The sequence below is a fragment of the Saccopteryx bilineata genome, chromosome 5 (genome assembly GCF_036850765.1).
Source record: "Saccopteryx bilineata isolate mSacBil1 chromosome 5, mSacBil1_pri_phased_curated, whole genome shotgun sequence".
Classification (NCBI taxonomy): Eukaryota; Metazoa; Chordata; class Mammalia; order Chiroptera; family Emballonuridae; genus Saccopteryx; species Saccopteryx bilineata.
The window spans coordinates 96,513,823-96,530,614 of NC_089494.1; the positions used below are offsets into that span (position 1 = coordinate 96,513,823).

The 16,792-nt window shown below is 33.7% G+C and overlaps 1 protein-coding gene across 2 annotated transcripts in view; it reads right to left on the bottom strand.

Annotated features, from left to right (window-relative positions):
* KYNU (kynureninase) overlaps positions 1–16,792 on the bottom strand; it is a 130,084-nt gene that overhangs the window by 12,809 nt on the left and 100,483 nt on the right. For both annotated transcript variants that reach the window (XM_066279745.1, XM_066279744.1), the window contains one exon: positions 231–283. In XM_066279745.1, coding sequence (XP_066135842.1) covers positions 231–283 — 53 coding nt within the window. The remainder of the gene's footprint in view (positions 1–230; positions 284–16,792) is intronic.

A 16,792-nucleotide genomic window follows, 5' to 3' on the forward strand; every position in this document is an offset into this window, starting at 1 on the left:
ACTTCCTTTTATCTCCCTACAAAGGGATAGACTCAAAATTGTGCTAAAATCTATAAACACTTAGTCTTACACTCTGGAAATGTCACTTCTTATTTTAGAAAGTCTCAGTGGAATTTCCAAGGTGTACTCTCTGTGAACCATGTATGTTAATACATATCATACAAAAACAGATAAAAGTAAAAATAAAGTTAAAATAAAATATTTTGTAAAGTAAAACAAAGTACACTTACTGTTATCCATTTCAAATCTGGTGCTGAGTTCATGACCAAACCATCCCACTAACCTAAAATATAAATAACAACATTAGATATTTTAGTCTACAAAAATAACCAAATTAATATAGGAATCTGGGGCCTGCATATTGAAATAATTTGTGATAAGTCATCAAACACTTAAGTATATAAATTTTATATGATATTTGTTCTAAAACAATTACTATGTATAATTGTATTTTAAAAATAAGGATGATTTTTGCAAAAAAAACTATATTGAATTACTTTTTTCTTATTTAAGATAAAATAAAATGAATTAAAAGGTTGAGCTTTTTTGGTTTTAAAACAAAAATAAAAGCTCAAAAAAGAAAAGCAATTAAATCAATATTTTTTATAATAATTTTAAAATTATATTAAAAAACCTATATAATAGTTGAAAATTTTTGAATAATTTCCCAAAGAAATTGATTACTTTTATACCTTAATAAAAATGTTAATTGACCAGACATAAAATAAAAATGTACAAGAAAATATCATATACATATATGTGTGTACGCATATTAGATGAAAAAAATTATAAAATAGTTTAAAGAAAAATATAAAATGTGAGAAAGAGTAATACATTATTATTTTTTTTTTTTTTTTTTTTTTTTTCATTTTTCTGAAGCTGGAAACAGGGAGAGACAGTCAGACAGACAGACTCCCGCATGCGCCCGACCGGGATCCACCCGGCACGCCCACCAGGGGCGGTGCTCTGCCCCCCAGGGGGCGATGCTCTGCCTATCCTGGGCGTCGCCATATTGCGACCAGAGCCACTCTAGCGCCTGAGGCAGAGGCCACAGAGCCATCCCCAGCGCCCGGGCCATCTTTGCTCCAATGGAGCCTCGGCTGCGGGAGGGGAAGAGAGAGACAGAGAGGAAAGCGCGGCGGAGGGGTGGAGAAGCAAATGGGCGCTTCTCCTATGTGCCCTGGCCGGGAATCGAACCCAGGTCCTCTGCATGCTAGGCCGACGCTCTACCGCTGAGCCAACCGGCCAGGGCCTAATACATTATTCTTGATAATCAATTCTCCCAAAATAAATATTTAGAAGCAAGTAAATAAGTAAAACAGTAGAAACTTAATGAAATAATACTCCATAAGAGAAAAATTATCAAGTAGAAGTGTTGTTCATGGAAGGGAATTAATAAAAAACAATCCTCTTCAACGTGTATAAATTTTTAGCTTTTTTCTTTAAAGGTAAAATTAATTTTTAATTTTGATTGTTCTTAATTGATCTAACAGATAACACTTTATTCTGAATAATAGCAATAATGTATTATTATGTATTTTGTATGATGTGTGCTTATGCATAAGTAAGTGAATGATAGCAATGATAGGAGGTACAGGCGGGAGGGTTAGAAACATTGTTATGATAAGATACTTGTACTAACCATCAAATAATACAATGTTATTTGAAAGTGGACTTGGATTACTTGTAAATGTGTATTGTAAACTTTAGGGAAACCACTAAAAAAAGGGAAAAATTAAGTATAATTTATATACTAATAAAAGAGAGAAAATTAATCATATGTAACTCTCAAAACCAAAAAAGGCAGGAAAAGTATGCAGTACAAAAATAAGAACAAAGAGCAAGGGAAACAAATAGAAAACAGTTATAAATATGTTTGACATTAATCCAACTATATCAATAACTGCTTTAAACATCAATGGCCTAAATACACTCTTTAAAAGACCAATTGTCATAATGGATCAAAAAATAGGACTCAACCATATGTTGTTTATGAGAAATTCAATTTAAATATAAAGATACATATAGATGAAAAAAAAGGGGTGGAAAGAAATATATATCATGCTAACACTAATCAGCAGAAAGTGGGAGTAGGCCCTAGATATATGGCTGAGTTGGTTGGAGCGTCATCCTCATGCACAGTGGTTGCCCGTTCAATCCCCAGTCAGGGCACATACAGGAACAGATCTATGTTCCTCTCTCTCTCTCTCTCTCTCTCTCTCTCCCCCCTGGTCAAGGCACATATGGGAGTTGATGCTTCTTGCTCCTCCCCACCTTCTCTCTCTTTCTTCCTATCTCTCTCTCCTCTAGTGTGAAGCCAGTATTTACGGCAACCATCACAGCCACCCAGCCCATGCAGGTTCACATTGGATTCAGACAGTCTGTCAAGAAACAGCAGAGCCAAAAACTGGTAGGCCATTATCTTTAATCCTAGTTTGTACCTGGTGGGCAAGTAAAACACACACTGGGCTCCAAAACCCACTCATTCAGTGCTCACAAAGCTACTGACTTATCCAAGTTTCCTAGAATCAAAGGTTTCTAGCTCACTAGCCTTATTCACCTCTATTCCCCATCTCCTTCCTTCTCTCTGCATAAACTCTGCACAAACTGGCTTCTCCTTCAGCACTCTGCCATCTTGGCTGTTCCTCCTCTTTAGCCTTTTATCTAAGTTAAAATCTTGAATATCATTAAAACTAGCTAAAAATAATCAAAAGTAGCAAAACAAATCTCATGTTGAGAAAACATTGGAAAGCTCTAGAAGCAGAAAATATGACATTAAATGACATTGAATTGAAACCAGACACAGCTGTCAAAGCAAATGCCAGTGGGTCTAACTGGCAAATGTATTGTATTGAATTTGTTAAAATATGGAATTCAGAATGAAGAAGAATAAAAGGATGAACACAAGTATAAATGGAAAATGCAAAAATAAATGAAGTGTGGAAGTAATTTTTATATCAGACAAGATGAAATTCAGATAAAAAAATAATAAAATTATTTAAATAGGGACATTTTATAATACTATTTAAGCTAATTTAAAAATGAGATAAAATGGTTATGAATCATTAGACATTGTATAACATGGTAGCAACATTCATAAAGCAGAAGTAACAGAAGCTACAAGGAGACATAGAAATACTGTGTGCTAGAAGCATAGACTCTCTGAGTCTATGATCTGCCTGACCAAGTGGTGGCACAGTGGATAGAGCATTGGACTGGGACGTGGAGGACCCAGGTTCAAAACCCCAAGGTCACTAGCTTGAGTGTGGGCTCATCTGGTTTGAGCAAGGCTCACCAGCTTGAGCCCAAGTTTGTTGGCTTGAGAAAGGGGTCACTCCGTCTGCTGTAGCCCCTCGGTCATGGCACATATGAGAAAGCAGTCAATGATCAACTAATATGCCACAACCAAGAATTGATGCTTCTCATCTCTCTCCTTTTCTATCTGTCTGTTCCTATTTGTCCCTCTCTCTGTCTCTCTTTGTCTTTGTCACACACACAAAAAGGTAAATCTAATTATAAATGTTTAATGCTTTGCTCTGAAATAAAGATAGTTTTTTTAGAAGTGCTTAAAAATATTAACTAAAACTAAATACAAAAAAAATTAATATTTTTAAAGTGGATATACTGCTGAATATATTTTTAAATTATAATCCAATAAAACTAGTAGTTAATAAAAAACCCAGATAATAAAAATATACAACTGCCTGTCAAATTAAAATAAAATGTCTCAAAGTACTTTTAGAATCAAACTCAATTGGTAGAGTTTTTTATTTAAAGAAAATGCAATAGGTAAATTTCTTTGTGATATTACCAGAATAGGACATAGAAAATATTTCATAGCTTCAGATATCAGATCAATTAATAATTTTAAATGAAGCAAATTAACCAATAAGACTAAAACGTTATAAAAATATATAAAAATAAACTGAATAAAGCAGTAGTGTGTAATTAATAAAGATAAAAGCTGAAATTAATGATTAAAAACAAAATAATAGTTACATTGATACATTAAAATTAATATTGATGGAGGGGAGGGATACAATTAATTGAGAAACACAAGATAGCATAGCTATAAAAATGAAGCATTATGTAGAAGGATAGCTATAATATAGGGAAAAGTAAGAATATCATGAGATAAATTATTAAACTCAATTTTAAAACCTAGAAAAAATGAATAATATTCTAAGAAAATATTTATCCAAACTAATTCCACAAGAGAAAGAAATCTAAATCAAGATATCTTAATACAAGAAATGGAGAAACATTTCAAACACCTAATATTTACAAAACAATATGGTCTCACTGGGAAAGTCTACCAATATTTTTCTGAGTTGATAATTCCAATGCTACATAAACTATTTCAGAGCATTAAAAAAAATCCACAAAAGAAATATGGAAGAGATTTCCATTTTTTTGGCGACTGATATATTAGTATTAAACCAGGTTAGAAATGCACAGATAATGAAAAACACAAGTCAATATGATTTAAATATATTGATACAAAAGACCATAAAAGAGATTTTAATGGCATATTAAAATTATAATGTGTTATGAAGAGTAGTGTTTATTTAAGGAATGCAAAAATGGCTTTATATTAGCAAATTTATTAATCTACAACTTATTGTACTAATAAAGCTAAAAAGAAAACCATAGAATCATCTCCGTAGGATCATCTGCAAAGACAGTTTCAACATTCTGCAACTATTCTGAATTAAGCAGAAAGTTTAAACGAAACAAATAATAGTCTGACCTGTGGTAGGGTGGCAGATAAAACATCGACCTGGAATGCTGAGGTTGCTGGTTCGATAACCCTGAGCTCGCCTGAACAAGGCACATAGGAGTAAATACTATAAGTTGATGCTTCCCACTCCCCCCTTCTCTCTCTCTTTCTTTCTGTCTCTCTCTCCTCTCTCTAAAAATAATAAATAAAATTTTAAAAGAAACAAGTAATAATAGGAAAATAATTTATTGCAATAAAATATATCTAGGTCAAACTAAAAATCAAACTTGGACTTAATGGAGGTACACCACAGGTATTTCAATTAATATTAGAATTTTGCAGTTATAAAAATAGAAAAAGATTAGTAAATTATCACTACTCTCACATTATATAATTTTATACCTGGTAAGAACAGAAAGATAATTTGGTAGTCTGGTAGAAACTGTGAGAAATAAACACCTGTAATTTAAAATTACTCTAAATATACTCCTTTTAAAAATTAGGGGATATTTTATAGCTTCATATTCATTCTGAAATATCCTCTAACTTTTGTGAGTAGTATATATCATGAAGAAATGTTCCAGACTTACATGAAGAAATTTTTAAACATTCCTGAATCTGAATAACAACAAAAGGACTTGAATGATACTGAAGATCAAGAAAAATGTCTATTCTAGTCAAATTGATGTATAACTTAATATGATCCCAATAAAAAATACAAAAAATTTATTTTCAATTTGATGTTAGATAAACTGATTCTAATACAATATGGAAAAAGTAAATCATACTAAGTTCCGAAGATTATAAGAACAATGAAATTCCTACAAAATCTTACTATATGAAATCTTTAGAATGCAAACATTGTGGCACTAAACAAATCAATTAATAAAGAATTCATTGCATTTACAAAGCTGAAGAGAAAGTCATAGGATCATCTCAATAGACCAATGAATTATAAGAGAAAGTTCTATCAACCAACAACCTGTTTGAAAAAATTATTTGCACCTTAAATCACAAGAAGTTAGTTAATTTTCCCCATATGAAAATATCTAAGGATGAATAATGCAAATAACAACCTAAGAAATGATTAAAATATATGAATAGTTCATATAGAAAAAAAAACTCTTAAAAGTTAAAAAGTAATTTAAGAAAAATACAAATTAAAACTATATTGAGATACCCCAGTTCTCCTCTGAGATTGGCAAAATTTAAAAATTTTAAAGTTTAATTACATGCTTTATTGGTATTAACAGAAATAAAGAGTAACTCTTGCATTCTGGTGGGGGTACAAAAGTCAATGCGCTGCTCTAGAGAACAAATGAATAATAGCTATAAAGGTGTATATATATATATATATATATATATATATATATATATATATATCTCCTTTATCCTAGCAAACTCACTTCCTAATGTACTCACCAGAACTGGTACAAATATAAAGTGAATGATGTATCACTGTAGACATTGTCTTCCTTTGTTTTTTTTTTATATATATATTTTTAACAGTTTATCCTTCTTATTGATTTTTGGGGGGTTATACTAGTTAACCAATTATACAGGTTATATTCATTTTTAACATTTTATTTTTCAATTGCAGTTTACATTCAACGTTTTTTTGAATTAGTTTCAGGTTTGTGTCCCTTTTAGTAGCAGTCCAAAATTGAAAACAAAACACCTACATTTTCTTCAATAGGAAGCTGGTTTTATAAATTATGGTAAATCTATGTAATGAAATAATATTTGGCTGTTAAATTAAAGTGAATGAAGAAAAGTTTTATGTTCTAAAAGTGAATGATTATGAGTCATGAAACCAAAAAGGTAAAGACATAGAATTAAATGTATAGTATCTATTCTTCATACTAAATAATTACTTGCTTATTTTTGTTTTTCTCCCCCAACTAGAATGTAAGCTACTGAGATCAGAGACTTGTCCCTTAGTGTTTGTAGAAAGGTGTAATATGAGTGATGTGATGTATGGCCAATGGTCGTTAACTGAAGCATTGGTTTGGACAATTGAACCAGCATAGGGATGGTCAGAGAGGCTATGTTGAGCAAGCTGAGCAGAAAGATGAGATATTTTATAAAAAGAGAAAGGGAAGTGTTTCAGATAAGTCAAAGCAGCAAATGCAAAGGCCCAAAGCTAAGAAAGGACAAGGCTCTTGCTAATGACCTTCCCAAGGTAGACTACTCCGTGTTGCATAATGTCCAATTATGTAAATCATTTTAGATATTTCTAGTATGCATTAAAGAGGTGGCATATAAAATTTATTTAATGTTTTTGAAACTTTTTCTAACTTTCTTAAATATCTTATTTAAACAGAAAACAAATGGTGAAAGCATAATTATCAAAGTTATAATTTTTTAATGGTTAGAATACAAGTCACAACTTTCTCAAGTCTAATATAAATGAGTTCATACATTTTTATCTCTGTTAATGGAGGAAACTAAAAGAAAAAACAGTATAATTTTTATGTGAGATTTTGAAGTATAGTGTTGAAAAACACTAAGAATTTAAAATATAATTATAACAAAATACCTGCTAAAGCACTAGATATTTGTCCTTTCTGTTTGTGGAGTGGTATTAAAAACTCAAAAGTATGAGTTATTGTGATTTCTGGGTATATCTGCCAGAAACATCAAAGCCCTAGTGTGCGCATACGGTATCATAGGAAGAAAAGATAGTTTGTATTTGAATGTATTGATGACATGTTCACAACCCAAATATGAAAGAAACAAGTAACTCCATGAATATAAAAACATATTATTCTTAGAATACTAGAAACCAATTGCATAACAGAAGTCAAGGAATCATTTTCTTTTATGTCTTATTTAACAACTCTGTAAAAGTACTATAACTTTATAACTGAAGAAGTACAAATATGATTTCATGATTGTTTCCAAGTTGTCCATTAGATACTATGCCTTAAATGCACTTTTTTACTAAAATATTATATTTTGCTATTCAACATTTTAGTACAAAGGACATTGGAAGGCCAGCCCTTAGAACAGCCCTATTGGAGATTTGAATTTTTTGTCAACTATCACCCTTCATCATCATATCCATATGACTTAAATGAAAGCTATTTAATCCCATAATATTATTTTTTTTGGTATCTCATTGTGGTTTTTTTTAATCTTATTTTTATTAATTTTAATTCAGTGACATTGATAAATCAGGGTACATATGTTCCAAGAAAACATCTCCAGATTATTTTGACATTTGATTATGCTGCGTACCCCTCACCCAAAGTCAAATTGTCTTCCGTCACCTTCTATCTGGTTTTCTTTTTGCCCCTCCTCTCCCCCCACTCCCTCTCTCTCCTTCCTCACCCAATCCCCACCCCTCACCCCCCACCCCCGTTACCATCACATTCTTGTCCATGTCTCTGAGACTCCTTTTTATGCCCATCTATATATGGAATCATATAGTTCTTAGTTTTTTCTGGTTTACTTATTTCACTCCGTATAATGTCATCAAGGTCCATCCATGTTATTGTAAATGATCCGATGTCATCATTTCCTATGGCTGAGTAGTATTCCATAGTATATATGTACCAAAGCTTTTTAATCCACTCGTCCTCTGACGGACACTTGGGCTGTTTCCAGATCTTCGCTATTGTGAACAATGCTGCCATAAACATGGGGGTGCATCTCTCCTTCTGGAACAGTTCTATGGTGTTCTTGGGGTATATTCCTAAAAGTGGGATAGCTGGGTCAAAAGGCAGTTCGAGTTCAATTTTTTGAGGAATCTCTATACTATTTAATATTTTCCACATGGGCTGCACCAGTCTGCATTCCCACCAGCAGTGCAGGAGGGTTCCCTTTTCTCTACATTCTCGCCAGCACTTATTCTGTGTTGTTTTGTTGATGAGCACCATTCTGACTGGTGTGAGGTGATATCTCATTGTGGTTTTAATTTGCATTTCTCTAATGATTAGTGATGTTGAGCACTTTTTCATATGCCTATCTGTATGTCCTCTTTGGAGAAGTGTCTATTCATTTCTTTTCCCCACTTTTTGATTGAATTGTTTGTCTTTCTGGTGTTGAGATTTACAAGTTCTTTATAAATTTTAGTTATTAATCCCTTAACAGACATATTGTCAAATATGTTCTCCAATTGTGTAGTTTGTCTTTTTATTCTGTTCTTATTGTCTTTGGCTGTGCAAAAGCTTTTTAGTTTGATATAGTCCCATTTCTTTATCCTGTCTTTTATTTCGCTTGCTCATGGAGATACATCAGCAAATATATCGCTGCGAAAGATGTCAGAGAGCTTACTGCCTATGTTTTCTTCTAAGATGCTTATGGTTTCACGCCTTACATTTAAATCTTTTATCCATTTTGAGTTTATTTCTGTGAATGGTGTAAGTTGGTGGTCTAGTTTCATTTTTTTTGCAGATAGTTGTACAATTTTTCCAACACCATTTGTTAAAGAGGCTGTCTTTACTCCATTGTATGCCCTTACTTCCTTTGTCAAATATCAGTTGTCCATAGAGCTGTGGGTTTCTTTCTGGGTTCTCTGTTCTGTTCCATTGATCTATATGCCTGTTCTTATGCCAGAACCAGGCTGTTTTGAGTACAATGACCTTGTATTATAGCTTGATATCAGGAAGTGTGATACCTCCCCCATTATTCTTCTTTTTTAAGATTGCTGAGGCTATTCGTGTTCTCTTTTGGTTCCATATAATTTTTTGGAATATGTGATCTATATCTTTAAAGTATGTCATTGGTATTTTAATTGGTATTGTATTGAAATTATAAATTGCTTTGGGTAATATAGACATTTTAATGATGTTTATTCTTCCTAACCATGAGCACGGTATATGCTTCCACTTGTTTGTATCTTCCTTGATTTCTTTTATCAATGTTTTATAATTTTCCGAGTAGAAGTCTTTAATCTCCTTGGTTAAATGTACTCCTAGGTACTTTATTTTTTTGGTTGTAATAATGAAGGGGATTGTTTCCTTAATTTCTCTTTCTGACTGTTCATTGTTGGTATATAAAAATGCCTCTCATTTCTGAGTATTAATTTTATATCCTGCCACCCTGCTGAATTTATTTATCAAGTCCAATAGTTTTTTGACTGAGACTTTAGGGTTTTCTATATACAATATCATATCATCTGCAAATAATGATAGGTTTACTTCTTCTTTTCCAACTTGAATGCCTTTTATTTCTTCTTCTTGTCTGATTGCTGTGGCTAGGACTTCCAGGACTATGTTGAATAAGAGTGGTAAAAGGGGGCACCCTTGCCTTGTTCCTGATCTTAAGGGGATTGCTTTTAATTTTTGCCCATTGAGTATGATGTTGGCTGTGGGTTTGTCATAGATGGCTTTTATCATGTTAAGGTATGTTCCCTGTATTCCCACTTTGCTGAGCATTTTGATCATGAATGGGTTCTGGATTTTATCAAATGCTTTTCTGCATCTATTGAAATTATCATGTGGTTTTTCTCCTTCCTTTTGTTTATGTGATGAGTCACATTGATTGATTTGTGAATATTGTATCAGCCTTGCCTCCCCCTAAAAAATACCACTTGATCATGGTGTATGATTTTTTCCATATATTGTTGGATCCAGTTTGCTAATATTTTTTAAACAATTTTTATTTATTTATTCATTTTAGAGAGGAGAGAGAGAGATAGAGAAAGGAGAGACAGGGGGGAGGAGCTGGAAGCATCAACTCCCATATGTGCCTTGACCAGGCAAGCCCAGGGTTTCGAACCAGCGACCTCAGCATTTCCAGGTTGACGCTTTATCCACTGCGCCACCACAGGTCAGGCCCAGTTTGTTAATATTTTGTTGAGAATTTTAGCATCTATATTCATCAGAGATATTGGCCTATAGTTTCCTTTCTTTTTATTGTCTTTGCCTGGTTTTGGAATCAGAATTATGCTCGCCTCATAAAAGGAGCTTGGAAGTCTTCCTTCCTCTTGAATTTTTTGAAATAGCTTGAGAAGGATAGGAGTTAGTTCTTTGAATATTTGGTAGAATTCACTTGTGAAGCCATCTGGCCCAGGACTTTTTTTTGTTCGGAGTTTTTTGATAACTGTTTCGATCTCATTTGGTGTAATTGGTCTGTTTAGGTTTTCTGATTCTTCCAGATTGATTTTTGGAAGACTGTATGTTTTAAGGAATTTGTCAATTTCATCTGGGTTGTCTAGTTTTTTGGCATATAGTTGTTCATAGTATTTTCTTACAATATTTTGTATTTCTGTTGTGTCAGTTGTTATTTCTCCACTCTCATATATAATTTTATTTATTTGAGTCCTCTCTCTTTTTTTCTTGGTTAGTCTAGATAAAGGTTCATCAATCTTGTTTACCTTTTCAAAGAACCAACTCCTAGTTTCATTGATCCTCTGTATTGTTTCTTTAGCCTTTATGCCATTTATTTCTGCTCTGATCTTTATTATATATTTCCTTCCATCTACTACATTTGGGCTTTACTTATAGTTCTTTTTCTAGTTCTTTTAGATGCAGGGTTAAGTTGTTTATTTGAGCTTTTTTTAGTTTCTTAAAGTGTGCCTGTAGTGCTATGAACTTCCCTCTCAGTATTGCTTTTGCTGTGTCCCATAAATTTTTAGTTGTTGTATGCTCGTTATCATTTGTACCTAGGAATATTTTTATTTCTTCTTTGATCTCATTCTTAATCCATTCATTATTTAACAACCTGCTATTTAGATTCCATGTGTTTGAGAATTTTTTAGTTTTTCTGTTGTGGTTGATTTCTAGTTTCATGCCATTGTGATTGGAGAAAGTGCTTGATATTATTTCAATCTTCTTAAATTTGTTGAGACCACTTTTGTGCCCTAACATGTGGTCTATCCTAGAGAATGAACCATGAGCACTTGAAAAGAATGTATATTCTGCTGCTTTAGGGTGAAAGGTTCTGATGATGTCTATTAAATCGAGTTGATCTAGTGTGTCCTTTAAGTCTGCTGTTTCTTTGTTAATTTTCTTCCTTGAGGATCTATTTAGTGATGTTAGTGGGATATTAAAATCCCCTACTATTATAGTATTGCTGTTGATCTCACCCTTTAAATCCATCAAAGTCTGCTTTATATATTTAGGTGCTCCTATATTAGGTGCGTAGATATTTATAATAGTTATATCTTTCTGTTGGATTGCTCCCTTTATCATTATGTAGTGGCCTTCTTTATCTCTTACTATATTCTTTGTTTTAAAGTCCATTTTGTCTGATATAAGTATTGCTACCCCAGCTTTTTTTTCATTTCCATTTGCATGAAATGTTTTTTTCCATCCTTTTACCTTCAGTCTATGTGTATCTTTAGTTTTAAGGTGTGCCTTTTGTAGACAGCATATGTATGGGTTCTGTTTTCTTATCCATGCAGCTACCCTATGTCTTTTGATTGGATCATTTAATCCATTTACATTTAAGATTATTATTGATATGTAGTTGTTTATTGACATTTTATTCTTTAAAGCTGTATTCCTCTTTTGCTATATTCTTTTCCCACTTTGATCTGTTCACATTATGCCCCTTAACATTTCTTGCAGCATTGTTTTGGTTGTAATGAGTTCCTTGAGTTTTTTTTGTCTGGGAAGCTTTTTATTTCTCCTTCAATTTTAAATGATAGCCTTACTGGATAAAGTAGTCCTGGTTGTAGGTTCTTGTTCTGCATTACTTTGAATATTTCTTGCCATTCTCTTCTGTCCTCAAGTGTTTCTGTTGAGAAGTCTGATGTTATCCTTATGGGGGCTTCTTTGTAGGTGATAGACTTTTTTTCTCTCGCAGCTTTTAATATTTTCTCTTTATCGTTTAGCTTTGGCATTTTAATTATGATGTGTCTTGGTGTAGGTTTCTTTGGGTTTCTCTTTAATGGAGTTCTCTGTGCTTCTTGAACCTGTGAGAGTTTCTCCTGCATTAATTTAGGGAAGTTTTCAGCTATGATATGACTGAACAAAGTCTCTATCCCTTGCTCTCTCTCTTCTTTTTCAGGAACCCCTATAATGCAGATGTTATTTCTGTTTATGTTGTCACAGAGCTCTTTAAGGGTTTCCTCAGACTTTTTGAGTCTCTTTTCTTTTTTCTTCTCTGCTTTTATGCCTTAATTCCATTTGTCCTCCAACTCGCTGATTTGATCCTCAGCTCTATCCATCCTGTTTTTAATTCCTTCCATTGTGGTCTTCATTTCTGATATTGTATTTGTCATCTGTGACTAATTCTTTTTTAATATTTCAATATTCTTTTTTATACTTGCTATTTCTTTATTTAGGTGTTTGTAATGACCATCCATTGTTGTTCTAAGATCCCTAAGCATCCTTACAATCATTATTTTGAACTCCGCATCCAGAAGTTTGGTTATTTCCATATCACTCAGTTCATTTCCTGGATGTTTCTCTTGTGGTTTCATTTGGATTGCACTTCTCTGTCTTCTCATATCTATGTATGTGGGTGTTTTGTTTGTAGAGCTGGTTGAGTCTAGGCTTAGTGTTGTCTGCCTCCAGTTTTCAATTGTGTTATTTCTAGGTCTTCTTGGTTTGGCATCATCTATTATTTGTAATCCACTTTGGGATTTGGGACGCTTTGAAGTCTTGATTTTTTTGTTTTCTTAACAGGTGATTGTCTTGTTTGCTTATCTCAGCAGGGGGTTTATTTGAAACTGTATACAGGAATGAGGTAGGTGTAACCTGAGCTCTGCCAGTTAATCTCTCTGGGGGCGGGTTGCTTTATCAGCCTCAGTAGGGGGGAGTGTATCTCAGATCTCCATGGAGACCTGAGTTATTGCCCCTCCTCCCCACTTCTGGTTTTCAGCTGTGTCTTGTTGCACTGATTGGAGCTGGAGAGATGTCTGGAGATCTGTGACCTGAAAGTACTTTGTATTCTCTTTTGTGGAAGGATCAGCCCCACCCCCAGTTATGGCTGCCTTCAGCTCTGAATGAGTCAGCTTTTCAGGTCATCACCTGCATTCCTCTCCCCCTCACCATCCGTCTCTCTCTCACCTTTCTTTTTGGAAGAAAAGCTGGCCCTTTCAACACCCCTTGTTCCCTCATTGCCAGGCAAGTGGCTGTGAGCAGTATTTACTGCTCTTTTCCTTGGAGTGAGATCCCTTCTGGGCTCTCAGCCTCACCCCCCCCATTCCTGTAAGCAGAGGAGATTCAGGTGCTTCCTACCAGGTTTGTTGTGGCTTCTTCTTTGCTCCTTGGTTTTTGAAAGCTGTTCTTGTACTCCAGATTTGGTTTTTCATGCTGATTGTTCACAAATTAGTTTATAATCCAGTTCGGTGGTGTGAGCTGGGAGTCTGTGCTTCTGCCTACTCTGCTGCCATCTTCAGGTCACCCATAATATTATTAAGAGTGGTTTAGCTAATTAAATTATCCATTCTCATGCCAACAGGAAATCCATTTCAAAAGACATGGTTGAGCAAAGTTTTTGCACAATGAAATGCTATGAAAAAAAGAATGAAAATTAAGACTTGTTTGCTGGGAAATGGTTGTGACAGGTATGTGTTATTTCACTCAATCTTTGCAAAAACACTCTGAGGTAGGTATAGGTAGGCATTGTTTCCATTATTTTAGATTTAAGAAAAGTAAGGCTTACATAGGTTAAGTGATTATTCAAAGAAATACAGTTAATTAAGCCTCTATCCTGCACAGTAAGAAAGGAGGAACACTGAACCAAATAGGAAGGTGTGGTTGGGACAGCATCATCTGAAGAAAGCTAAAGGATGGGGCTCACATGAATTCCTTAGCAAGCCAATAAGTGAGTAGAATCTGAGATGCTCAGTCCTTGCAAGTGGAGGAGGACAGATGTTAAAAGTAAACCTGCATTAAGTAAGATGATTTAATGGAAGCCAGGAGGAAGTTAAAGTTGATATCTGTTATTACTCACTCTATTTCTAATCTTTGTGTTCATGATTAATTTACTTTCCCTATTGAGGCTTATTAAAGATTTTTTTCATTTCATTCAATAATTCTTCAAAAATAGTTAATGAGAATTTAGAGATAGAGACAGAATAGTGAACTAAAAACAACGTGGTTCCTGCCCACAATATTAATTCAACAAAAGGGTGGTCAGGTACCCCCCAATCCTTGCCTCCTGGTATTCATGCTTTTGATTAAACCTTTTCTTCTTCTTCTTCCTCTTCTTTTTTCAGAGAGAGAGAGAGAGAGAGAGAGAGAGAGAGATAAAAAGGGAGGAAGTGAGGGAAGATAGAGAGAAAGAGACAGGAAGGGAGACTCATAGTTATGTTACTTTAGTTGTTCATTGATTGCTTCTCAGACATGCCTTGAATGGGGGCTCAAGCCAGCGACCTTGGAATCATGTTGATGATCCTGTGCTCAAGCCTGATGAGCCCACACTCAAATTGGTGACATAAGTTTTTTAACCTGGGACATTAGTGTCCCAGGTCAATGCTCTATCCACTGAACCACCACCTGTCAGGATAACCTTTCTTTTTATCTGTGAATGGCAAGAATTTCATCAAGAAGCAAGAATTCAGGGGACATAGTGAGGTGAAAAGAAATGAGAGAAAGGAAATGTACTCAAGCCTAGATGTTAATATAAGCGATATGCAAGGAAGACAGAATTGCTGACCTATTCCATTAGGACTGAGACATTGCACAGATTTAAACCCTGAAGTAAATGAAACCAGAGACTCAGCAATATGAGAGTTTCAGTTCATCAACAGGAATATTAAATTTATTTAAAAAAGGAAAGTAGAGTAGGAGAAACAGAAGAAAATAACTCTTTCTAGACACTATTTATACCAAGGGTCCCCAAACTTTTTACACAGGGGGCCAGTTCACTGTCCCTCAGACCGTTGGAAGGCCAGACTATAAAAAAAAACTATGAACAAATCCCTATGCATACTGCACATATCTTATTTTAAAGTTAAAAAAACAGGAACAAATATAATATTTAAAATAAAGAACAAGTAAATTTAAATCAACAAACTGACCAGTATTTCAATGGGAACTATGGACCTGCTTTTGGCTAATGAGATGGTCAATGTGCTCTTCTCAATGACCACCAATGAAAGAGGTGCCCCTTCTGGAAGTGTGGCGGGGGCCGGATAAATGGCCTCAGGGGGCCGCATGTGGCCTGCGGGCCGTAGTTTGGGGACCCCTGATTTATACTATAATTTTTTAAAAAACTAATGGTAGATTGGGTCAGATTATTCAAGAGCAGGAAGATAATACAATTTATTTTTAACATGGCACCGAAGTCTAATATCTAGATGTGACAGTGATATCATTGAATTAGGTGATCAAAGCAATTATTTGAAGAGAATATTCATCAAAATAACTAAACAAAATATAAGTACAAACACTTTTACAGCTTTTTGCCATGTAGCCATTAAGAAAAGAGGGGATGGGAAAGATAGTCCATGTTGTATGTGCTTCAAAGTCTAAGGGTCAGTAGTGGTTAATTGTTTCAGACAGTCCCTGACTTTTCATATGATGTTTTTCTTCCTTTGCATCTGTATTCTGATATAAAGTACTAATAATTACCATGTTCTTTTAATCATTGGTATTATCTGTCTTTAAATCTAAATGAAATTCTGAATGTTATTTCTTCTGGAAATAATTGCAACTTCTTAAAATTAATTGCTTTACAGTTTGACTTGATAAAAAGAAATTAAATCATTTAAATGGGGCATTCTAACAAATGAATGACATTTTTATCTTATTAAAATATATTTTTACCCATAACCCCTTGTGAAGTAAAAAAAGTCTTTAGATATCTTCTTTAATATTTGACATTTTAAAGTTATTTGGATATTTTCATAAAAAACATCAATTATTTATTTTAAACATAAGAGCCTATAGTAATATAACTTTTTCTATAACTAGATAAAAATTTGGAAAACATTGTTAATTCAAACAAAAAAAAGAAAAAAAGAATAATTACTAAAATAATATGTTAGAGAGATAAATTCTTTGTCCCGTGTTATCCTTCACATGATAGAAGGTAAATGTGAGTCCAGGGAACATGACTTTTTAACATTTAGCCCAGATCTTGTAAAAATAGACAAAAAAGATTTACTCAGGGAAATGAAGGTTTTTCCTGATTATATTCTTATAGTTGTTTTAATAATTTTGAGAACAG